Source organism: Falco naumanni, chromosome 4, assembly GCF_017639655.2.
Source record: "Falco naumanni isolate bFalNau1 chromosome 4, bFalNau1.pat, whole genome shotgun sequence".
In the NCBI taxonomy this organism is placed as follows: domain Eukaryota; kingdom Metazoa; phylum Chordata; class Aves; order Falconiformes; family Falconidae; genus Falco; species Falco naumanni.
Window position 1 is genome coordinate 104,700,769 of NC_054057.1, and position 26,130 is coordinate 104,726,898.

The window sequence follows — 26,130 nt, forward strand, 5'->3', positions numbered from 1 at the left end:
CGCCCCCCTCCCTGCCTCCCCCGCGGACCTCTCCCCCCGCCGGGGCCGGCCCTTCCCGCGCAGGGGCAGCGGGACCGCGGCCGGGAGGGAAGAGGCGCGGCGGCGGGCGCCCCGTCCTGCGGAGGGGCCGGTCCGGGGCTGCTGGGCGGGTACCGGCCCCGCTCCCGGCCGTTGTGCGGGGCTAGAGCCGCTGCGGGCAACGCCAGAGCGGGGGTGCCTGATGCTCTAGGCCGGCACAGCTGTTCGTTCAGGAAGGAGGAACGCTGAGGTAAGTAGGCTCGGACAACTTCAGCCGTGGAAATTAACCTACCACAAAGCTGCTGTGAGGGAATGAACTTCCTTACTAGCAAGGCCGAGGAGAAAATGAGTCCAAATAAACTTGTGTACAGTCTGCGGGGGCGACAAGAGCAGGTTTTACCTGAGCCGTTCCTTCTGCCTCATACCTGGGCCTGACAGGATCTCCCAGCGCGGGCAGGTGTGCGGCCAAGGCCCCCTCGCCCCGCTGCGCCGTGCACTGTCCCTGCTGCCAGACACCCCGGGGAGAGGGGCTATTGTACAACTGCCAGAGAGCATCTTGTTTTGCCCCTGGCAAAATAGGACCAGGAGTAAAGCTTCAGCCACAGTGACCCTCTCCTCTTTGTTTCAGGATCGGTTAGAGGAGTAGGATAGTGCTTGTGCAGGAGGACCGTATGGGAGTGGGTGTGGATCAATACGACAAAAGGAATGGTGCTTCGAAACTAGTGTTTTAATCCATCCAATCCAACTGTTTATGTGGGATTTAAATTAAATCGGACTGGCTTGGGTTTTGACCTCTGCACTTCAGAGGTCAAAAGGTTAAAAGCACAGAAATTTGTGAATCACCTGCACACTGATTCTCAAAAGTCACCTGGATATTATGACCAGACACTGTTGACTGACTTAGCTTCCAACTCTCTCATTGCAAGATAAAAATTGTCTCAAAAGTTACTCTACCAGTCATGTTCCATTTGATGTAAACAAAAAAAAAGCGCGCAAAGAAAAACATGAGCTCACATCTAATCACAAATCTGAGAAATCTGGTGGAGTAGATTCAAAATACTACTACAGTTACTTAAAAGGAGCATTAGATTTAGCTCTCTTGGCTGGTAATTCAGCCTTCTAGGCTTTTTTATTTTTGATGACTTATTTCCAATTTTATCAAAGAACAAGAACAGGACAACTCTGACAGGTTAACAGAAATGATGCACAATGCCCTGTAACTTTTATAGATTAGCCACCTCATCTACATACAGAACCATTTCATTACTGTCCATTTTTCAATATGTCCCCTGCTACACATGCAGGATACCTGCATTCCTCTGTTTTTTGTGGACTGTGAGCCCTTTAGTTCCAGAAGTCTAGAAGTAAGGTCCCTGGGCTGAATCCTAGCACTTTTGCTTAGCTTTTTTACAGAGTGCAAGACAATTTATTCCTTAGATGCCCTACACAGCCTCTTGCATATCTTTCTCTCCTTTTTGTCTCCCCCTTCCTAAAAAAAAAAAAAGTAGTCAAGTAACATATTTTCCACCTTTCACAGCTTCACTGTCCTTTACAGAAATCTGCTTTCACTTGTGAACCCAAAATATTGCAACTCTGCAGAGGTTGATAAGTACCCATGGGTTATGTCAGGGTTTATTTTTCATACAAGCCTGATACTGCATTCAGAAATGTGTTACAATGATGCAGAGTCCCAAACACCTAACTTCAGAACTCCACTGCACACTTCTAGCTACCTGGTGTACCATTAGATGTATTATTATATTGTAGGAACAGAATTTTCCTGCCGAGATGCTCCTGCTCTCCTCGCTCTTGTAAGACCCCTGTCTATAGGCCCTGGTTACTAGTAATAGTATCTGTAAACACATACATCTTTAAAAAGAGCACCCAATTTTGAAGCTTTAGTGCAATACAATGAATGTGGTTTATGTTCATCTCTGCAAGTTGGTTCACTGATTCCTGAGGAGCATCTTACTACATGTTCATATAGAAGTCATGGTATGTGAGAATGCAAATGAAGACATGCAGTAATATCTAGTAAGGCCCTAAAGACAATTTTTTCTTGTTGGCAAGTAAAGAGCATTCCAATAGAACCGTGTTGTGGAAACCTCCCTATTTCTACATATTTTGTTTTAACATAGCCACTACAATATTTAATAGAGCTGATCATAAAACTATAATTCCCTACTAGGTAAACTGGGTCAGTTTCCCCAGCACATCTCAGAGCCTCAAGATAACTACCTATTAGGATAACAATTTTATTTTTTCCATTTACTGGAAAAAGTACATTCTTGTTGTTTTCAGTTCTTAGGAACACTGCACAAGCTGTAAATACTCTCTCGCAAAAAAAACAGATAAAACTAAGGGATAAGCTGAACACAAAGATGCATTAGATTGATGCTCTCTTGTTCAAAGAGGGATTCCTGCAAAATTCCACAAGACTTCTGTAGGAGAACTTGAACTGTGATAAACCCATGCATGCTCATAGAACTACGCAGATTATTTTAGAGAGAAGTATCATCATGTTCTAATTTCAGGACTTCATGATCTCAGTTCTTGATACAAGGTTGAACTGTGTTCTGTGAGTCTCAAAGCCTGCACATGTGAGAGGCTCTTAACAAATCAGCTTTTTAAAGGGTTTAGACTGCAGCATTAGGATTCTATCATAGGGCAAGACAAAAACACTTAGTACTATAATATCAATACTGCCTTTGGAGTGTCACTTGCGATAGTATTTTCAGGAGCCCAGTAGCCACTACTTATGCTGTAGCAAACTGTAGAACTACAGCCTCCAGCGTTATCAGAGTCAGTCAGTCCCTGACTGAACATGATTCCAGGGATTCTGCAGAACCTACCCTCTACACCAAGAGCTAGGTAGGTTGTAAGCTTAACAACCAGCACTCTGGTGAGGAGGTACAGTGATACTTGATGGCATTGCAGATCCCATGCCAAAATAAGCCAGCCAATACTCATTCCAGAGTGTGTGACCCCTACCTATTTAAATAATTAATGTTGACCATCTGTCAGAACAAAGTCTGAGGGTTTACTACCTCAGGTGTAAAGCTAATCACTTCACCTCATTATGGTGCATCTCTACCAGAAAAACAGAAACAACACACATAGGGACAAAGTATCTTTCCCAGATTATTAAGGCCCAGGCCCATATTCTATTAACCCCATCAGCAATCTGTTGTTCCTGAAACAATAAAAGTCCTGTTACCCACCAGTCCTGCAGAATAAACATAAGTGCTTCAGAATGGTAGCCCTCTTCATCCCAAACAAAACAGAAACCAGACAAAAATATCTCTACCTTTGCATCTTTCTCTGTCATGTTGCATGAAATTACCAAACCTTCTCTTCCAGGAAAGAATCCTTTAATAGTCTCCACCTGTAAAAGACAACCCTCCAACTTTCACCTGGGATCAGTTTTGAATTAGCCGTGTGAGAATCAGCTGTGTGAACTCTGGGGTCAGACCCATCCCTGGCATCTTTTTTTTATTATTTTTTTAACCAACTGTTCTCCATGGTTTGTTGTTTGTTTTCCAGAAGTCTGAGGGTTTATACAGCCTATTACAAGTTTTCCTAAAAAGAGAAAGAAATGTATCCTTCTTCCCATGCTTTCCCAGAGAGGAAAAAAAAAACCCAAACCACATTTGCATATGAGATTGTACATCAAATTGTAAATAAATATAGTTGTATGTGGAAGAATTTTAATGTTTATCAGCATCCTGCACCTAATTTTGTTACAGAGTTGGGCCTTAAGGGCTCATGTATGCTCTCACAAACTTTACATTGCAGAGTTTCACCCAAGACAATCAGTACAGTTCTGTTCCACCTTGTAGTAAGAAAAAAGCTGGTTATTTCAGTGACTCATTAAGGCATGTTTTATTTTAGTGAAAAAAACAGGCATATGAAACTTAAATGTGTGAAAAGCAACTTTAACAATGTAATTAATTTCTGAAAAATTAGATATCACAAACACAATACAGTATTCAATATATTTCCAGGAAAAAGCTTTCTTATGTCTTTCAGATGGGCAGTGCGTTACAGTGTAACAGCCTCTGGATAGGTTGCCATCTCTAGAACCCAGGGCAACAGCTTAGACAGAAGCCATGGACTAGGGAGAAATACTATTTATAGCCCAAGGATATCTGTTTTCACTAATTGTTTATACCAAGAGGAATGGTTTCAAGAGGAAAGAGCAAGAGAAACGCATTTCAAACTGAGGTCTTGCATTTAGCACCTGAACCTGTGCAACACAGCTAAAACTATGTTGCTTGCAAGGTTCACTGGCTTTTCTGAAGGTAAAAAAATTGCCATTCCTACTCAGCCTAAGGATCTGGTGGTGTTAGACCGCAACTGTAGTCAGAGCACTCCTGGAGGATCTGGGTCTAGTAATAAGGTACGAAGTCACAAATAAACAGATTTTGCCTTTGCCTATTTTAAGAGACAGGCCTCAAAACCTAACAGTTTTTCACCTTCGGGATAGCTGAAAATTAATTTCAATGTTACACGTTTGTTTTGGAGAGACATTGTCCTAGATTTGGTCTGGCAGAAGGTACAGTGTGCATACTCCTCATTTCCATTGCTGTGAATTGGCTTAGAAGTTTGTGAATTTGTTGTTTTTCTTAAATTCTTACCTACTAGAGGCAGTTGAAGAGAGACTCCAAGGTAAGTAAGATTCATGGTTTGGGCAAATACTTGAAAATGAGCTTCATGTATCAGGAACTAGAAGCAAATCAAAATCAGAATGCATGTAATACAAAACAGTATGCCACTTGACTGGTGCATAGACTGCATTAAAAGAATAATAAGAGAGCGAGTTTGAAAGCAGATGTTTATTTGTTTATTGGCATTCTTGTTAACCTTTTGGACAGTGAGAATGGGTGAAGTATACCAGGTTTACTTGAAAATGACTGACATTTTAGAGTTTGCGCACTGTGTTAATGCTTACATCTTAATTAGGATTTTTGTTTGTTTGTTTTTCTAGGGTAAAACTGGATTTTTATTAGAAATTCTACAAGAGTGATACTATCAGTGAAGATGTCATACTTAATTAAAGGAGTTAAATGTTGCAGTCCTGTGAATCAGATGCACAAAATAACAGGAAATCTGTTTAAAGCACACATATTAAAGAACATATTGGGCATCAATGAACAACAATTCAAAATTTCACGTGCATTATCTCAACTTAGTTCTGAAAAGGCAAACTCTTATAATTATGTCATTGTTGGAGCTGGATCAGCAGGGTGTGTATTAGCCAACAGGCTGACTGAAGACCCTCTCAGTACAGTACTACTTTTGGAAGCAGGCCCTAAAGATACCCTTCTAGGTAGTAAAAGACTGATGTGGAAGATTCATATGCCTGCTGCATTAACATACAACCTCTGTGATGAGAAATATAACTGGTATTACCACACAACATCACAAAAGCATATGGATAACCGAGTTATGTACTGGCCCCGTGGAAGAGTGTGGGGTGGTTCCTCTTCTCTCAATGCTATGGTATACATTCGTGGGCATGCAGAAGATTATAACCGATGGAGCAGGGAAGGGGCTATAGGATGGGACTATGAACATTGCTTGCCCTATTTTAAGAAGGCACAGACACATGAACTGGGGCCAGATCAGTACAGAGGTGGAAATGGACCCCTGTATGTGTCAAGAGGGAAAACAAACCATCCTCTTCATCATGCATTCCTGGAGGCAACCCAACAAGCTGGGTATCCCTTCACAGATGATATGAATGGCTATCAGCAAGAAGGATTTGGCTGGATGGACATGACTATATACCAAGGTAAATCACAGAGGGGTCCTTAAGTAATTTGTATTTCTGACTCACCAGTGGTACTTCTGAAAGCATTTTGGAATATGGACATCTAATCTGCACTGAATGCCATTTGGTTGGAGGAGGTTTTGTCCAGGTTGGAGGAGTTGTCTAGGGAGAGTCAGTCAACCCCACACATCATGACCAGCTCTGCTAACACAAAAAAAGGTGGTTGCCATGGGTGACTCCACTCTGAGAGGAACAGAGTGCCTGATACATTGACTGGACCCAACCCACAGGGAAGTCTGTTGCCTCCCTGGGGTCCCGGGTAAGGGATGTTATTAGAAAATTCCCTTGTCTGGTACAGCCTTCTGATTATTATCCATTACTGGTTTTCCAAGTGGGCAATGGTGCAGTCCAAACAGCAAGAAGTCTGAGGGCAATCAAGAGAGGACTCGGGGCCTTGGGGTGACTGGTTGAGGGATCACGAGCACGAGTCCTGCCAGTCATGGGGAGTGATGGTACATGTAATTGGGAGATCACACAGATCAATACCTGGCTCCAGACCTGGCTGAATTTTGGTTTTTTTGATCATGGGTCAGTTTACACGTCACCAGGCCTGCTGGCAACAGACAGGGTTCACCTGTCTCAAAGGGGGAAAAGGATTCTAGGTCTGGAGTTAGTAGGACTCATTGGGAGAGCTTTAAACCAGATTTGAAGGGGGAAGGGAATAAAACCAGGCTCGCTAGAGATGAGCGCAGAGGTGGCATGCCAGTGTTGAAAGCGAGATCAATACCACAAGTAAAGTGCATCTCTGCTAATGCCTGAAGCGTGTGCAACAAACAGGAGGAGCTGGGAGCCATCATGCAGCAGGAAGACTATGATATAGTCACCATCACGGAAACACGGTGGGTTGACTTGCGTGCCTGGAGTGCTGCAATGGAAAAACTACAAACTTTTCAGAAGGGATAAGCAAGGAAGGAGAGGTGTGTCAGGGAGTGTTTTGATTGCCCAGAGCTTAATGATGGTAATAACAAGGTTGAATGTTTATGGGCAAGAATGAGGGGAAGGCCAACAAGGTGGATATCCTGGTGGAATTACATTATAGACCACCCAACCAGGATGAAGAGGCAGATTAAATATTCTACAGACAGCTGGGAGAAGTGTCATGATCGCTAGCCCTTGTTCTCATGGGGGAATTCAACTTACTGGATGTCCACTGGAAATACAACACAGCAGAGGGGAAACAGTCTAGGAGGTTCCTGGAGTGTGCGGAAAATAACTTCCTGACACAGCTGGTGAGTGAGCCAAGCAGGAGAGATGCCCTGCTGGACCTGCTGTTTACAAACAGAGAAGGACTGGTAGGTGATGTGGTGACTGGAGGACGTCTTGGGCATAGTGATTATGAGGTGATAGCGTTTTTAGATTCTTAGAGAAGTAAGGAGGGAGGTCAGCAGAACTGCTACCTTGGACTTCTGGGGGGAAGACTTTGGCCTGTTTAGGAGTCTGGTCAGCAGAGTTCCTTGGGAGACAGTCTTGAAGGGCCAAGAGGTCCAGGAAAGCTGGGCACTCTTCAGGAAGGAAGTCCTAAAGGCGCAGGAACAGGCCATCCCCATGAGCCAGTGGGGAAGAAGACTGACCTGGCTGAACAGAGAGCTTTGTCTGGAACTCAGGGAAAAAAGAATTTACATCCTTTGGGAGAAGGGGCAGGCAACTCTGGAGGACTACAAGGATGTTGCAAGGTTATGCAGGGAGAAGATTACAAAGGCAAAAGCCCAGCTAGAACTCAAGCTGGCCACTGCCATAAAAGATAATAAAAAATGTTTTTACAAATACATTAGAAACAAAAGGAGGGCCAAGGGTAATCTCCATCCTTTACTGGATGCAGCAGGGAACATTGCCACAAAGGACGAGGAAAAGGCTGAGGTACTCAATGCTTTCTTTGCCTTGGTCTCTAATAGCAAGACTAGTTGCCCTCTGGGTACTCAGCCTCCTGAACTGGAAGACAGGGACAAGGATGAGCAGAATGAAGTTCCATATCCAGGAGGAAATAGTGACCTGCCGCTGCACTTGGACATGCATAAATCTATGGGGCCAGATGGGATCCACCCAAGGGTACCAAGGGAGCTGGCAAAAGAACTCACCAAGCCACTCTCCATCATTTATCAACAGTCCTGGCTAACTGGGGAGGTCCCAAAAGACTGGAGGTCAGCCAGTGTGATGCCCATCTACAAGAAGGGCTGAAAGGAGGATCTGGGTAACTAAAAGCCTGTCAGCCTGACCTTGGTGCCAGGGAAGGTTATGGAGCAGATCATCCTGAATGCCATCATATGGCACATGCAGGACAACCAGGGAATCAGGCCCAGCCAATGTGGATTTATGAAAGGCAGATCCTGCTTGAGAAACCTGATCTCCTTCTACAGCAAGACGACCCACCTAGTGGATGAGGGAAAGGCTGTGGATGATGCCTACCTAGACTTTAGTAAAGCTTTTGACACTGCCTTCTACAGCATTCTCCTGGAGAAACTGGCTGCTCGTGGCTTGGATGGGTATAGTGTTTGCTGGGTAAAAAGCTGGCTGGGTGGCTGAGCCTAAGGAGGGATGGTGAATGGGACAGCTGAACATGAGCTGGCAGCATGCCCAGGTGGCCAAGATGGCCAGCAGCATCCTGGCCTGTATCCAAAACAGTGTGGCCAGCAGGACCAGGGTAGTGACTGTCCCCCTGCACTCAGCACTGGTGAGGCTGCATCTCAAATCCTGTGTTCAGTTTTGGGCCCCTCACTACAGGAGAGACATTGAGGTGCTGGAGCATGTCCAGAGACGGGCAACGGAGCTGGGGAAGGGTCTGGAGCACAAGGCTTGTGAGGAGCAGCTGAGGGAACTGGGGTTGTTTAGTCTGGAGAAAAGGAGGCTTGGGGGGGGGACTTAATTGCTCTTTACAACTACCTGAAAGGCTGTAGGCAGGTGGGGTATAAGTCTTTTCTTCCTGATAACAAGGGACAGAACAAGAGGAAATGGCCTTAAGCTGTGTCAGGGGAGGTTTTAGATTGGATATTATGAAAAAATACTTCAGTGAGAGGGTGGTGAAGGCACCTGAAGGCACAGGCTGCCCAGGGAGGTGGTGGAATCACCGTATCTGGAAGTGTTCAAAAAACACATAGATGCGGTGCTTAGAGACATGGTTTAGTGGCGGACTTGGCAGTCCTGGGTAAACAGTTGGACTTGAAGATCTCAAAGATCTTTTCCAACCTAAGTGATTCTACGATTCTATGGTTGTTCAGATTACTCTAGAACACTATGTTTACACTCTGTTCATTTCACGGTAGCTTGCTCTGTCTAGTGTATTTCATTGAAAACTGCATTGGCATGCCAAGTCTTGATTCATAGTTCAATTTGTGATGCAGAGTAGATTTTCAGAATGTGATTGTGAAATTTGTTATGTTATAATAAAACATTTAGTTATTTGTATCAAATCATATTTGCTTTGAAGTCTATAAACTCTATGAAGGTTTTCCCTCTGTAAACAACTTGATGGTTATTGGCCAAAATCTTGAGGAATACTGAGCATGACTATTTTGATGTTTAATGTAAATACATATTGTAGGTCAAAGATGGAGCACAGCTAGTGCTTACCTTCGCCCAGCCATGTCACGCCCAAATTTGTCAGTTGAAGAGAAGACACTTGTAACAAAAATCTTGTTTGAAGGAACAAAATCTATTGGTGTTGAGTATGTGAGAAAAGGACAAAGGAAAAAGGTAAGAGATTTTTATTTTCCAGTATGAAAGGTATGAGTCAAAGCAAAATTAAATATTTTTTTAAAAGAACTCTTATTATAAGTGGCACTTTGCTATGCAAAAGTCTGCTTTCAGAGGCTATGTTGTCTCTTCCAGTACATGATTCCTTGTCTTTACTTTTTTACATGTCCTTATTTTACAGTAGGTGATATTTCAGCTGTATTGATTTAGAGATTAACATCTCCATTATATTTCAGTCTCTCAGTACAGAGGGGGCAAGCCATAACTTGATGTTATGCAAGTGTTGTGTAAGGTTTCTGGCTGGAACCTATGGTGCAATCATGCACTATCTCAGCATATTGACTAGTGTGCTGAAATGCTGATGTTTCTGAAAATTTTGTTCTGGAATAGGAAAATCTGTAAAAGCTAGATACTGAAATCTGAATGGCTCAAGGGATAAAAAATGAGTCGTTCCCTCCTACTTTGCCATCATGTATTGTGTTTTGGGATAGTAATGATTAAACATAATGATGAAATGGGCCTTATGGTTGTTTGTGGAATGAGTATTTTTCAGTCTCAGTCAACCTTTCATTGAACATGTGATCATGTGGAAGGAAGCTTGAATTGCCATTATAACTTAACTCAGGATAAACAGTTAATTTTGTGCAGCTTTCAATCCATGGACTTCTATAAAACCTAAAACATTCTAATTTCCCTTAACTCTTTAAAATTACAGCTGATTATGGAGTATGTCATTACAAAATTGCCTAAAAGGGATTTGTATGTTAATAACTTCAGTCACAAACAATTATAAACCAATTTAAAAGTGAAATAGTAATATCCTAAAGAGAGGGGAGTATAAATTTTGACATTTTGAGTTCAGTAAGGCTTACAGGACTCAACAGACAAGTGTTCTGTGACTGAACACCTGCTAAAAGTTAAAATGCAGTATAAATAAGCTTATGCATATTTTCTAATGCACAAACCAAATCTGTTGTTTTCTAAGTGAATTGGTAATGATAATCATTTTAACAATGTAGAACAAAAGTTGCAGAAAATTTAATTGATTTCATGAGCTATTAAATGGCTACAAAACCAGTGTCTATACTTGCTGTTCCTGTGCTATTATCAAGATTAATTTTGTTGAAGAAAGTCTTGGAAAGCTAATTACATATGATCAAAGACTTTCTGAATACTGGACTGCTTTAACTGCAAAATTCTTTAAGTGCTATGAATTTTCATACATATTAATACATGTATGAATTATACATAATGAATGATATATTGGGGTTGTTCAACCTGGCAAAGAAAAGGCTCCAGGGGGGACCTTACAGCAGCCTCCCAGTACCTAAATGGGGCCTACAAGAAAGCTGGGGGAGTTTTTTACAAGGGCACGTAGTGGTATGACATGGGGTAATGGCTTTAAACTGAAAGAGGGTGGATTTAGATTAGATATTAGGAAGGAATTCTTTACTGTGGGGGTGGTGAGACACTGGCACAGTTTGTCCAGGGCAGCTGTGGATGCCCCATCCCTGGAAGTGCTCAAGGCCAGGCTGGATGGGGCCTGGAGCAACCATGGCAGGGGTCTTGGAACTAGATGATCTTTAAGGTCCCTTCCAACCCAGACCATTCTATGATTGTATGATATATATTTATAGCACGTATCATAAAATGTACACCTTCAAAGTATTTCCCTTCCTGTTTTTTTTTCTCCCAACATCAAAATTGTAGGACTTGTCTGCTTGTACTTTCTGGAAAATTTTATACCTGAAAGAATGGAAGAGCTAATAATTTTTTTACATTACTAATGTCAAGATGAAACGATTACATTACGGCATTTTTGTTTTTACAGTCTGTTTTAGGTAGGATCTCCTTTACATCAGTCATCAGTAAAGTTAAAAGATGATCAAAACCTGATTCAAGCATGATTCAAAACCTGTTCATCAAGGCCGTGACTTAAATGTTATTTCAGTGGACACTGGGGTCCCAGACTGCTCCCAGTAAGCCCTCTGACAAAAGCAGGGAAAGTAGACTGAACATTGCTGGAGTTTCTGAGTTCAGAGTCAAGCAGAAAAGTGTATTTAGAGGGGAAAAATATTTTTAATGTATCGTAGACAAAATAACCCATGCAAAAGTCAGTTTTTCCTCTCTGCGTGTTAGCTTTAAGCACAATGAAAGACTGTATATTGGCTAGGAATAACTACAGTGGTGACTTTGCAATGAGCATAGACCAAATGAGCATCATTTGAATATACCTGGAACAAATTGGCACCAGTTCTCTGTGTACCACAGAAAATATAAGTTACATTTGTATAACATGCAAAATACAGATCTAGTATTGATTCAGCAGTCACAGATACTCTGTGTATTAGTCTTAACATACTAATGATTGCCTGGAGCAAAACATGAACAAAAAAAATGAACACAAAGTATCAGCAATGGCTATCTATTGACAATATCAGATAAATAGTGTGGAAACAATTTATCAGAAGTTATGTCCGTGCTACATTTTTATTTTATGACTAGCACCAGTCTCATTCGCCATTATTCTTTGTAGCTGAGATGTCATTCAAAAAGGACAGGATTACTACAAGTTAATACACACTCAATACTAATTTGTTAATCCTTTACCATACTGCAGGGAAAAATTAGCACTTTTTAATGTTCCTTTAGAAGGTAAATGTCTCTTCTGAAATAAAAACAAGCAGCTACTCACGATAGCACCTTACATTCTACAAAAGTGGAGAATGCAGATGAGCAATACAGGATAGGTTTCCTTGAACTTTTGTGAATTTTGCTTGCTAATGAGAGGAAATTCAGGGGCATAATTGCACACCTCGTCTATTTTCTCCTCACTGTGGCCACACTGATATATTAGAATTCACAGATAAATGTTATGGTATTACTTTTGCAAATGCGTATCACTTTAAAACATTGAACCAGCTTAGACAGCATTATAATTTGCATTCAATGTAAATTATTGCTTACTTTGTGTTTCTTCTGTGGTGCCGTTGTTCTTTCCTAAGGACAGGTGAATCTTGAATCTTTTTCTAACATGCAAGAGTTATTATTCAGTTTGTAATCAACTCTTTAACTCAGTGTATACAAAGGATACCCGTATTTCAACAGGCAGTATCTGTGCACCTAGGAGGACGGAGCGCATCCTTTGTGTGTGTGTTCATGAGCCATCGCACTGGAATACTAGGGAATAGTCTGAACAAGGTTGGATTAACCCACATCATTGTCTTTCAAAGAGTAAAAGGAAAAGGAGGAGGGTATTGATATTTCTCACTCCACACAGTTTTCTCTTTTAATAGTGAAAAGCACTGAGAGGAGTAGTTCTGATCCTACATTTAAGAGATGTGGCAACAGGGAGGAGGTAGGACCCAGACAAAAATGACACAGAAGGATTTTGGTACTGCTAAATAAGAATATTTTGGGGCAGAAATCCTTGGAAAGGTGTGCCAAAACCACTTGCAGAGAAGGTTCTAGAAAAAGAACTGTCTAGCACAGAAAACAGTCAAAGGCAGAGGACTGGTTCAGCAGCCTGTATCATGACCAGCTTAGGGCTCAGACTCAAACTGATGAAAACTCTGTCAGCAAAACAGTATTGTATCTATGCCTGCAGTCAGAGTTTTCTCAGTAGTACTTTAGTGGTTGACGGGCTTCTGAGGACTACAATGAGCTAAGAAACCAAACATTAGTCTTGGCTGAACTAAGAAGATAAGCTCTTGAGAAACTTTAAGCTAGCATGTCTCTGAATTCAAAGTCTTCCTTAGGAGTTTCAGTTTTAATTTACAAACCGTTACTGAAAACAAAAGACATGCTTAGCTGACTGATCCAAGTGTCATAGGTACTTTTTTTTCCTGGTAAGTAGCACAGGAGTTTATTTGCAGCCATGGTACTGGCTGAGCTGAATGTTGTGTGCCATTCAGCTTGAACAGATTGTAAACATGGGAACAAATACAGAAATGATCAAAGTGAAAGCTTGATCATTTCTCTGCAGAAACTTCTGGCAAGATAGAAATACATGTAGAATGAGAAATGTGTGAGGGAAGGGTGTCTAATGTGGATCAGAATAGCACATTTGAACAGAAGCTCTTGACGTGTTGCTTGCATTGAGATCAGACTTAATAATGTTAGGACTTTTGTGCTCATTTCCTTTTAGGCTTTTGCCAGTAAAGAAGTTATTTTAAGTGGAGGTGCCATAAATTCTCCACAGCTGCTTATGTTGTCTGGGATTGGCAATGCAGATGATCTAAAAAAACTGGGGGTTCCTGTTGTTTGCCATCTTCCTGGTAATTTTATTATTTATTTTAACCTTACATCTTCCTATGGATAAAATTCAAAGACCATTAAATGAAAAGAATCCATGAAAATCAGTTGTCTTTGTGTCAGGTTGTGTGGACAGAAACTTAAGTGTTACAAATCAGTGGAAACTTGCATTGATTTTTAGAACTGAGCAATAACCTCCTACACTTTCTTCACTACATTTGATAGTGAAATACATCTTTCTGAAAAATGCCACTGAGTACTTCTAAATTAAAGCAGCCTACTTATTATTTAGAATTTTGAATGAGTTTTGATCCACAACAGATTATATAAATTCCCACTGTCCTATATTATCAAAGGCAGAAGGAATAACATGAACTTTTCCTTAAAACTAGAAAAGCTAGTACTGTATTTAGAAGTCATATCTGGCAATTTTAGAACAAGTGATATGTCTGCCATTTAACTTTCTATTTTCATTCTAGTTATGCTATGTTTATGTAAAACCTTATTCTGACATGAGCAAAAGGCTGATATGACTCATGGTCTTGGTCTTAGTCATCACTGCCTTTGTAAGAGGTTAGTTTAGTTCCCATTTATGCTGTTTTCTAGTTGCAAATGTTGTGTATAATTGTTCTGTGTGAAATAACTTTTTTTTTCCCCCTCCTTCTACTCCTTCCTCACCCTTTCTCCTCCCCTTCAGGGGTAGGCCAGAACCTTCAGGATCATTTAGAAGTGTACGTCCAGCAAAAGTGCACCAAACCTATTACTCTATATAACGCACAGAAGCCAGTTAACATGGTGAGGATTGGTCTAGAATGGCTTTGGAAGTTTACAGGTATGAATCAAAGTATGCTATCATTCTACCATTGATTATTTTAGAATTAGTACAGCCTTTTTATCCATGAATTTCAAAGTCTGGGAGCCTTCATATATGATTTTTTTCATGTTCTGGGAAATAACCGGAGCTCACAAATGGACTTAAGCTATTCATTTTCTTCTAAATCAGAATATTTTAAAACAGTTATTATACCTTAGGTAACAAGACAGAGTTTTGTACACTTTAAAAACTTTTTTATGTCTTTCTTATTTAAGAAAAATTCTAGATTTAAAAATCAGTGCTATTGAGAAAACCTGTTGTAAAAAAATAAAGGAAAAATTGTATTTAAAATAAATACCATGTCAATAAAAACATATTGTTGAACTGAATTAAGTTTTCTGTGTAATTGCCTCCCCAAAATTAGTTTGTTTCTCCATTCAGAACCCTTGTAAGTAAATCAGAAGTGACTTTTGTTAAAATGAAGCACTTATTTTCAGTAACCCAGCTGTAAATTGTACCTTAAAAAGAATCTGTAAAAGTAATCCTTGAAATCAGTAAAATAATTTGGACAAAGTTGAGATCTTCATCACTTGCTGAATTACTATGTTAGTATTTGACAACTCTTACTGGGTATATGTGGCTTTTTACTGTGCAAGTAAACATTGAGGGCTAATTTATGGTTTTAAAAGGATGTGAAAATAACATAATGAGGTGCATTGCAGGCTCTTCATCTTTCCCCTTCAGGCTAGGTACTGTGGATGGATCTGCCTATTACATGTGACTGATGGGATAACTGTACCGCATGCCGTTGAGTGTGCAGTGCAGTAATATCAGGATGCTGCAGTCAATTCCCTCCACACCTGTTAGGATCCTGGGACCAAATCTGCCTATGGAGTTAGACCCTAGGCCTGCCAGTTACAGTGAGATAACTGTAACATCCCACTTTCAAATAAGTGGGATTTCCAAAGCTATGCATATTTATATTTATCTAGTGATTAAAAAGCAGATGAAAGTGATGCATATTGCTTAAATTACAAGCTGCTCATAATGGATTTGCATTCCTTGCCATTGCCACCGTATATATATAAATTATTCATAGTAGTGAAACCAAGGGTTAAGAAGGAATTTCTTGCTTTTTTGAGGTCTTTTAATGGCATTTTCTCTCTCATTTACACTCTCTAGGTGAGGGAGCCACTGCCCACTTGGAATCTGGTGGTTTTATCCGAAGTGAACCAGGGGTTCCTCACCCCGACATTCAGTTCCACTTTCTCCCTTCCCAGGTTATTGATCATGGTCGTGTTGCTTCTACAATGGAAGCTTACCAGGTGAATTGTTGAAGAACATATTCCAGTAATGTTCTGTAGCAATAAGCAAGGAGGCTTGCACTTTATTTTAAATATTGGTAATTTGGCTATATACTGAAAAAGACTTATTTCAGTATAATACAAAATTGCTGGCTTGACTTCCTACATTGGGGGAAAACCAGCAGCTTTTTATTTGCTATTGCTACCAAAATTATGTTACTTTTCATCTCTGGGAAAGCAGGCGAGTATTGAACTGCTGTTTAAGAATTTGCAGTACTGAAGTACCATAGTGTTATTGATTAGGACACCATTGTGCTAGATGCTGTACAGAACTAAAACAAGGTGTTCTCTGTTCCACTGCAGTTTAGACAGAGATTTAAGTGTGAATGTCTGAGGCCACTCATCTATTCATTGGCATAAATCCAAACCCCATTTTAGACTATGATCTTGATCCAAAAGTCTATGCTAATGCTGGGGAACTGTTACTGAATATACATGTTTCTTCTTGCTAATCTCTTTTCTTCAGCGATGATAGTAATTTGTTTTGATTGCTGATTGTATTAGAATGCTCTGCTACTGCTAAATTGGAATGGTTGTATTTTAAATTAAAAGAACAGCTGTAAGTTGCTAAGACAGGTATATTCCCTTCCCCTTACGGAATATCATAAATTACAACAAACTTATGTAAAATGGAAAAATGTTCAATGGCATTTTCCATTATCTCCCTTTAACATTTACATTTGCTGAATTTGTAAAGACTATCCAAATTGAAAAAAAAAAAATCATACCAAATTTGGGAAAATGTCTGGTGTGATTGTGTCACGAGTATAGCATGCGTGTTGTAGGTCCACGTGGGACCCATGAGGAGCACAAGTGTGGGCTGGCTAAAGCTGAAGAGCACAGACCCAAACGACCATCCTATCATTGAGCCAAACTACTTGTCAACAGGTAAATGCAACCTCTCCTTGCTCTGGTGTCAGCCTGTTTCCTGCCTGTTTCAGTAGCAGATTTTCATATCTACTCAACACCTATTCAGAAGTGCTGGTTGGTGCATTGCTACTTATTTCTCATTTATAAAAGTCAGTATCAAAAGAGGCCGTTGTGCAAAGCACTGTGTAAACCAAACAGAATTCCCTGCTGGTAATTCAGTCAGGGTTCTTGGTGTTTGCTGCATCACGCTGTTCATTTCACCCCCTCCCCTGCTCATGAAAGAATGGATCTCGTTTGCTTCTTTGTGCTGACACTAGTGTCCTTAGCTAGATAGTGGGTATAGAGAAATACAGAGCAATTCTTCATATCTCACTTGTTCCTTTTTGGGAATTGGCAATATAAATGACAGTTTTGTTCACAGTGAATGTAAATATCTGTGACTTTGAAAAACATCCTATTTTACTATGGCTTTCAGCAATAAGTGAGAGAGTTTGCCTCCAACCCTTCTTCTTTGATGCTGTTTTTTCCTGTTATGCATTCCGTATGTATTACTAAATTAAGGATGTACTTACAGTTTTCTTATTTTCTCTCCATACAGAAAGAGATATTGGGGAATTCCGCCAGTGCGTCAAGTTGACCAGAGAGATCTTTGCTCAGAAAGCTTTTGAAAAATTTCGTGGGCCTGAAATTCAACCAGGAAACAATGTTCAGTCTGACAAAGAAATAGATGCTTTCATAAGACAGAGAGCTGACAGTGCTTATCATCCTTCCTGCACCTGTAAAATGGGTCAGCTTTCAGATAGCACTGCTGTAGTTGATCCCCAAACAAAAGTAATTGGTGTTGAAAACTTGCGAGTAGTAGATGCTTCAATAATGCCCAGTGTTGTCAGTGGAAATTTGAATGCCCCAACTATTATGATAGCAGAGAAAGCTGCAGATATAATTAAGGGCCTCCCATCACTTCAGGAGAAAAATGTTCCTGTATATAAGCCCAAGACCTTGAAAACACAGAGATAAACAAATGTTCTCATCCTTTCACATCTTTAGCTACTTAGGCTTTCAAGAGCATGTTGCTATCTCTTACTGAACATGCCAAAAAAAAACCCCAAACATGCAAAACAACATATCCTATTAAAATAACTATTAATTTGAACCATTCTCTTATATTAGACTACCTATTCACTTTTTTTTAACCAGTTAGCTTAAGCTGCTTATGTTAGTTAAATATAACCTTTTGTGGCACAACTCAGATTTTTTTGTTGAAGAGAAGCTATTTCTAAATGACAAGACAGTTGTGCACATAAGCCAGAAATACAGTGCAGTTTTATGAAGAAAGGAAGAGATTATATGTGCTATTTTGAAAATCATTATGGTATACCTTGTTATTTAAAGGAAAGATTTTAACTGCTGTGAGAGTGTTACCCATGATAGCAGCTAGCAGTAATCCTCACATCCTGCAAAGAATGGTTAAGCAAACTTAAGCATTTATGTAATTTCATATTTGCAGGCCAAATTAGTTCATATCAGAATTCACAGGAGGGAGCAGAACCTGCACATGTTCAGTATTTCTCAAATGTGATTTTTTTATGAGAGGAATGCACAGTTTAGAGATCCTCACTTGAAAGTTAGACTTCAGCATACTTAGCAGTCTTAACTCTATAGTATTCAAAAATAAGACAAATGTATTTATCAGAAACTTTTCTAAAAAATGCAGAACAGGAGCTGATATTTGTAAAAATATATTGGAAAACTGGAACTCCTCCTTGGTATTTTTTTGCAAGGAGCTTAGTAGAATTCAGTTCACAAATTAAGCTCATTAATTGTACCACTTCATCATTTAGCCCAGTAAGAGTTCTGCACTTTCTATAACATCCTTAAAGTTACTGGTCTTTGTTCTAAGATAAATGTTTGCAAAAGATATTTCTCAGCAAACATTCTGAATAGTGCCTTGCTATCACTCAAATTTTACTAAAAAAAATTACAGCCAAGCTAGATTTAAAATGAAAATTTACTCAACTGCATAAGGCCAGATATTGATGATACAGGAACAGGTGTTTTTAAATTAGAAGGCAAGTAACTTAATCAGTGAACCAATGCTATATTTTAGTTAGAACTTAAGTCTTTGTTTTATTATCTTCAGATGTGTAAAACAAAATACATGATCTTTCATGGCTCTTTTCTGTCAATCTAATTTTCAGATAATGATTTAAAGAAAATAAATCTAAAGAAACTGAACTCATTGAATGAAGTTGAATCCATTGAATTGTTTGGATTTATTAAGTATTCCAAAATAACTTGCTGACTAAGCAGCTGTCAAATTATAAAGTAAAAGCTTCCTGTAGCCTAAGATTGCTCAGGACTTGTGGTAAACAGAATAAACTTTTTTTGCAGAAAAATGGAATTTTACACTATTTGAGCTGATTGTAAAAAAACTTGCTGACTCAGATGCTGGCTAGAGAGACAACTGCAGATGTTTAAGGCAGATACTTCTACCTGGTGCTGCTTGCTGTAAGGCAGTAGTTGGAAGCCCTGCTGCTAACTGAGGGAAAGGACTTAATTCATTAGAGTACCTGCATAAAGACAAACAAAAATACTGAAGAAAGAAGACGATAGCAGTACACTCTGCTCCAAAAGGAGACAGGTAAACCCTTTCTATGTATGTGATGCATTCTCTTAAAATGAGGCTAAGGGCAAGAATATTTTAGTCAGAGGTGACTGATTAGCTGTGTTAATATGACAAGTCATGTGATGCAAATGTGCATTTGAGGAAAGTATGAACTGTGTATGGTGTACCTTTTATGGCAAACAATTTTTATTCAGCACCTGTGCTTTTAAGATTTTCATTTAAAGATATTCAGTAGGTATCTTAGTGTCATTTGGAATACAAAATATTAAGATACTCAGAGTAATATATACTAGTGAGACTTACCACAGTCCTGTGCAGTTGAGAGGGGAAGCAATTTAGAAAGACAAAATACTGAAGTTCCTGCATTTGCAGATTTATAACATGGATTTCCACTCTAGGCATGCAAGATGGGAATTGTTATTATGCAACTGCAGAGGATTAACTAGCCACTGTCTTACATAACTTACCACTGACCACACACAGGGCTATCCTCTGCCATTATATCAAGCTCTAAAGAGAAAATAGCAAGGTTAGATACACATGCCGAACTGCATGTGTGTCTTATGTTCAGGCACACATTGCTGCATTGTGCAATCAGATAGTCAGGCATTTCTTCTGAAACATCATCATCTTTTCTTGTTGTTCTAAACATACATAGACACCTTGCAGACTCCTCCCCTTCTAAACACTTCAGTATTTTCATTGCTGCGAACTGCAATTTCTTTATTGCTTTATTAATTTAGGCCTCACTGCTACAGAATGTTGAGGCTCCTTCATGACATTCCTTTGATGCAGTGCCAAAGAAATGGCTCAGGTATTTGAAAGTTTTGCTGCCCTAGGGAAATCTTCAGTTAGCATCAAGCTCCCAGTAGTTTCCCCTGCATTATATCTGGTTGCTGATATTGAAGTCCTGTTAAAATTGTTCTTACTTCTAGCAGGGTCAGGTCTGCTAAGGGATACTTGGAACAGGTACAAGGGATTCTAACATGCTCTGTGGGGCACTGGCAGGCTGCTAGCTAAAATTAACCATCTTTTACACCTTACTGCATTGCAGAACACAGGCTATTAATTACAGGGGTTTACTTATTTAAGAAAATAATGCAGTGTATAACTGAATATTATTCCAAGTTCTACCCAGATACAAATTTTTCTATAAATGTGCAGATGATACTACATTATGTATTAAAAACCAGTTAACTATAAAAGCTGTTTGATGTAAGAATTAGGCAGTTACTAGACCTGCCAACATGGCTTGAACCAGCAACGGTACTGCAAGTAAAAACACCAGCATTTCCACAGTAATAGCTTGCTGCAGATGCTTCAAACACAGTTGGAAGTCTCTGGCTGGGGACAATGAGATTGAGAAAGAAAAGTGACCAAAAATATTTCTTTTGTACACATACACAGGTTGCTTTAGTGTGAGAAGTGTTTTTAAAAGCGGCAGAAAATAGCAGTACTTGTGAAACTGCATTATATTTAATTCATGTAAGGCCACTCAAGTTTTTGAATATCAGAACTTTTGATGTTTCTTTGGCTTAAAATCCCTTCCAAGTGTCTGATTTCAATTAGTCTGCAACTAAATAAGGAAGCTCTATAAACACTGGAAAACCAGCAAGTGGGCTTGGAACAACTATTTTTCTATAAAATAAACATAGCAATATATTTTGAGGAATAACAAAATCATTTATGCATTTTTAAAGAAATTATAGTTAAAAAGATGAGTTATTGTAGAGAACATAAACATATCTTATTGCAGTATTTTAATTTTTAGTCTCCGTTCTTCTGTCATCCAAGCTCCAAAAGTAAGACACTATTCAAATATGAATATATTCTATATATTCACTTTTTCAGTGAATTTACTGTAAAAGACCTTGCAATGTTTAATCCTTTACTAATATTTTCTGTCATTATATACATATATAAACAAACCTGGAAACTCAGGAAATATACTTTAGTTATTGAGATAACCTCTAATTTTTCTGTATTGAGTAATTACCATGATTAGCATATTTTAAGGGTGCCAATTACCATGTAATTGTGCATATATTGATTACACTTTTCCATATACTTCTGTAATAAAATTGAACAGGTATTCTATGTATCCATATATTTGTTCTCCCTTAAACCATTAACTATATATAAAACATGGTGTGTAACTAAATTTCTGTCAGTATTTCTTTTTGTAAGAACTACTTTTTCATAAAATAGCATATCTGCCCTAAAGAGTCTCTCATCAGATTATGGAAAGCTAAGGCCTAACCATACTAGCAAGAAAATCAGTGAAGTCAGCATATTTTTTCTGTCTCCTTAGACAAATGATTAATTTGAAAAATTGTCATTCAGCTCAGTCTGCCAAATTTGGTGTGCTATCAGAAGTCCATGAAGTTAAGGAACCTGGTCTGGAATTTTTTCCTCCTCTTTTTTAATGTTCAACTTCAGTTGCCTTAAGGGCAGTCTTCAGAAGTATGTATAGCATAGTAGGTGGAACTTAAAAAACTACTCGTTATTTCACAGTGATTCAGAAAGCTCTATTTTGGTCTCCTAAAGTTTGTAAGCTAGCAAAGTGGAACAAAGTGCCTACTTGCCGGGTAACCTACCCAAATGTGTTCTGGCAGACGGAATGAAAGATTTGTTATGTCGTTTCATGGCATTTTAGTCAGGTTTTTCTGATTGTTTCCATAGACTGTATCTAGGGAAGTAATAATCCCCTAGATAATAGGGGAGCAATAGTACCCCTTTCCATATGAATACTCTAATAACTATTTCTTTCTGGTTAATAGCAATCATTCATAAAAGACTTGCTAACTACAATGATGTAGACTGATGATTATACTCCTATGTTCCCTCCCATTCATCAAACAGTGCAAACAGAATTTAACTTCCGGAGTTTCTAGGTGAAAAAACTATTAGTAAAAGGAGTCCCAAGTATAATAAAATTATTACACAGTTTTATTTTGAAGAACATTTTGCATTTGTTTTAATACAAAATGATGTAGGTCAAGAAATAATTTACAAACCTTTAAGTTCTTATCCTGGCATTTGAAATAAGAATGATTTCAGAGGAAGTCTGTAAGCTATTCATAGGAAACTGTCATTATGTACAAAATGTTTATTGACATGTTTTAAACATCACATTTGTAAAAATGTGAACTGGATTGCTATCTAGCATATGAACTACAGGTAAAACCTGATAAGATAACTTGTTAGAACAAGTCATTGTTATCCAGTGCTAATGAAATAGACAGTAGCTTTCAGTGTTTTTTGATTTTCCTCTAAGGTAATTTCAGCCTCAAAGTCATTTCAGGGTTTTACTGCATTGTGAACAATATCTAAGCCCTCTCTTGATTGCATAAAAATAAATCTTTGAAATAGTACACATAGAACAACAGAAAGGTAAAGGCAATAAAATAGTATACTACTTATATCCAGGTTTTTGGTTCTGTGAAGAATCATTTTATCATATTTCTTTTCTTTCCAAGCAGAGTAAGTGGTACTGATATAAAGCATTTTCATTTACCTGTGAAATATTTTCTGCCCAAGATGTTTCCTGTCAAAGTAGGATGTAGTAGGTAATATACTTTATTGAAACTAATTATCTCATGACAATTAGTAACACCCTGGCATGAACTTGCCAATTTTTAAATTACTTTAACACTTATTTTTAGCATGGGATTAATACAAAAATAAAATTAGAGCTTCTTTTTCAATCAAAAAAGTTAAAATAACTTTAAACCTTTTACCTTTCCAAGTATAAGACTGTAAATATTCATCTGTGCATCCCTTATGCAGAGAGATTAATTTGACTCCATTATTAAAAAAAAAAAAATCATCTCTTCTGTTGCCAAGTTCAGACTTGACACTTTATCCCAAAAAGAGATTTACACTGAGAGGTGGGTCTATTTAAATATTTATGCTATAGATCTATATATTCCAAGTAAAAATACTTCTATCTAGAATTCTGTGGAGAGTTACAATAATTAGGGTCCATAAATATTGCTGCAGTTCAATTACGGTACAATAATTACAAAATATAGAACATCTCTTTACAAATACAAATCATTGTATATTACAATTCATTTACAATAATTTCTACTATATAATTTTTAGCAAACTATCTTATCTAATTTTACTATAACCTGGTTGCAAGTGCATTAGTAAGAATGCAATTATTCCAGTATATTTTGCCCTTAACATGATAGTCATAAAACAGACCATCTGAATGATATTTTCCTATGTAAACTGGTGTTACATATGAGAGATTATTCTTTATATAACTTCTTTTTCCAACAATCTCTAACACGTAGAGCATGACAAACTGTATTTTAGAAGAGCATTAAGAAAAGAAATCAGGAGGCAAGTTTGAAAACAATGTTAGAATGGATATGCAACGGGTAGCTGATATGCATTATCGAGTACTGAGGTAATGACATTACTGGTTGTCATCACTCATCTCATGTTGCTATTTCCCACACAATTTTGTGCCGGAATTATACAAGACATTTTCATTGACAAAATCCTGCTCTACTATAAAGGACAGCAGCACAAGGTTGAAAGACAGGCAAGATATTACACCTCAGAATCCTGCTCTAGCCCTCAAAAAACTGATTGTCACAATCTGCTTGGTTTCAAAATAACCTTATTCCTACAGAGGAACTGAAGAATCTGTGGGAGGAGACTTAACGTACTGCAGCTCTGATCACATTTCGGCAACCTGGAGATAATACATTTATTAGTTATGGCTTCCTTGAGGTGTGACATCACTTGACTCGTTATTCACTCCAGCTAGTGCCTAGCATCTTTACATTATGAGGCACTTTTTCTGTTATTAGAATCATTTTCCTTGCTAAATACTATAAGCTTGTGATGCATATCATTTCATCAGCTAAGTCTTCTTCATATCGTCCCGTTTCTGGTTCTTCATCACTGTAGCCAGGACCAAAATCTTGAAGTTCATAATCTTGTCTGCTTAAAATGGGAAACATATCCCCATTGGTCCCATTGCTAATATTTCCATTGAGAAGATTACTTGCTGCACTTTCCATCTCATCAATAGTCATGTCACATGCATCAGCAATCTCATGCTTTGTAGCTGAAACAAATTTAGGGTCCTTTGCATACCTTCCTAGGCCTTCAGATATAAGTACCTGGCAGATGGAGGAGAGAGAATGAGATAAAAAGTGGAATTACAGAAGAACAGACATATTGTAACCACATTCCTCACTTCTGGAAAATAGTAGAAACCCCATGCTGAATCATTACAGCAACACACAGCAAAATCGTATGCGTAAAGAACAGTCAAATCAACAATCACATGGCTCCAAACCACACTGTGTCATGCGATAACGTAACTGATAATCCAATACATCTGACTTTTCAGAAATTTGGGAGTAGTTTTTGATAAACATCAATCATCAGGCTGATATACTAAAGACAACAGTTAATATATCTCAGAGGGTGCAATTAGAACAATTGTCTGAAACACACAATTTTAAACACGTTCTCCTCTATACCTTAGAGTACATGGAGGAAAGATGCTAAAGTCCCATTTGCAAATAAAACATAACAAAGTGTATTTTTTTGCTCGTAGCAATGGAAAGGAAGCAATAGGTGGAAGCAAGAACAGTAACTATGATTCAGAAATGCTGTATCTCTTCTATTTTTTTAATATAAACGGGAATTCTTAACATTCGTTAGTACACCTGCAAATCAATCCTTGTAGCTGTTATTCGCATTTAGAGTTCTTGATCTTTTATTCAGATTACTGCAAAAATGGTGATGTATTTCTATAGAAACAACAGAGAGAACAGGCATATGGCATCATCTCTTCCCTATCAGCTGTTGTGGAAGGACACTTTATAACTAATGCTTACCTAGAAAATTTAAATTTCAAACCCCTTTGAAATCTGTTTAGTTCTCTGACATGCTAGATTGGGATTCAGCAGAAACCATTTACTACAGGACGACTACAAATAAGTTGTCCTGTCTTTTTCAGGGAGATAATGTGAATTCAATCATATGCTTTTTAAAGTTCACACAAAAACTGAACAGATACACGCTCTTGGCTACTTCAGAGGTTTCTGTAATACTTACCGCTTCTACCAAACTGTCTGCACTCCTCTGTTTGTCACTGTGTTTATGCCTAAAGTCATTAGGAACAGTTAAATTGGCTGGTGTAAATGTTCGGTAGGAAATATCAGGGTCATCTGTGTACCAAGAGCTCCTGTGCAAGGAAGGCAGGCTACCATTCATATGCTCTGTAGATTCAGCCCTATCAACCTGGATTAGAGGTGTGTAATACGGAGTACGGTCCCGGTTGGGAGGGGTTGCAGGTGGAGTAGCCCAGGAACGCGTTGAACGACTTGGTGAATGTTTATGAGCTTTGCTGGAATCCAGACCCGCAACAGCCATGACCTAGTAAGGGGAAGAATTTTCAAAATCAGTGATTTCAAATGCTCAGTCACACTCTTTTCTAATTTCAGCAGTTAGTTCAAAGCAATTGTTCAGGCAGCAGCTATGAAAAGTTAACATTTTCTGATGTTTAATAGTCATGTAGAGGAGGAACAGGACTGAAACTGGTAAATCAAGAGGATAAAATATGTTTTTTCCTATTATTACTCAGATCACAAAATCTTGGGACTAGCATTAATAAAGAAAAATAACTGCT

At 38.7% G+C, this 26,130-nt stretch overlaps 2 protein-coding genes across 11 annotated transcripts in view; one reads left to right on the plus strand and one right to left on the minus strand.

Moving 5' to 3' along the window:
• Positions 1 to 107: 107 nt before the first annotated feature.
• Positions 108 to 19,236, plus strand: CHDH (choline dehydrogenase). The gene is made up of 8 exons (XM_040591594.1): positions 108 to 268; positions 5,006 to 5,812; positions 9,387 to 9,538; positions 13,686 to 13,815; positions 14,490 to 14,624; positions 15,789 to 15,931; positions 16,756 to 16,858; positions 17,439 to 19,236. Exons 2-8 carry the CDS (start codon positions 5,059 to 5,061, stop codon positions 17,855 to 17,857), a joined length of 1,836 nt encoding a protein of 611 aa, XP_040447528.1. The 5' UTR covers positions 108 to 268; positions 5,006 to 5,058; the 3' UTR covers positions 17,858 to 19,236.
• A 3,156-nt stretch (positions 19,237 to 22,392) lies between these two features.
• The window catches only part of CACNA1D (calcium voltage-gated channel subunit alpha1 D), a 235,551-nt gene continuing 231,813 nt past the window's right edge, over positions 22,393 to 26,130 (minus strand). For all 10 annotated transcript variants that reach the window (XM_040591589.1, XM_040591583.1, XM_040591588.1 and 7 more), the window contains 2 exons: positions 25,557 to 25,877; positions 22,393 to 24,610 (listed from right to left, as the gene is read on the minus strand). In XM_040591589.1, coding sequence (XP_040447523.1) covers positions 24,317 to 24,610; positions 25,557 to 25,877 — 615 coding nt within the window. In that variant the 3' untranslated portion in view covers positions 22,393 to 24,316. The remainder of the gene's footprint in view (positions 24,611 to 25,556; positions 25,878 to 26,130) is intronic.

Coding starts and splice junctions, on each gene's coding strand:
- CHDH (XM_040591594.1), top strand. CDS start 5,059: ATGTCATACTTAATTAAAGGAGTTAAATGTTGCAGTCCTGTGAATCAG. Junction 14,625..15,788: donor ATGGCTTTGGAAGTTTACAG/GTATGAATCAAA, acceptor TACACTCTCTAG/GTGAGGGAGCCACTGCCCAC. Junction 15,932..16,755: donor CTACAATGGAAGCTTACCAG/GTGAATTGTTGA, acceptor TGCGTGTTGTAG/GTCCACGTGGGACCCATGAG.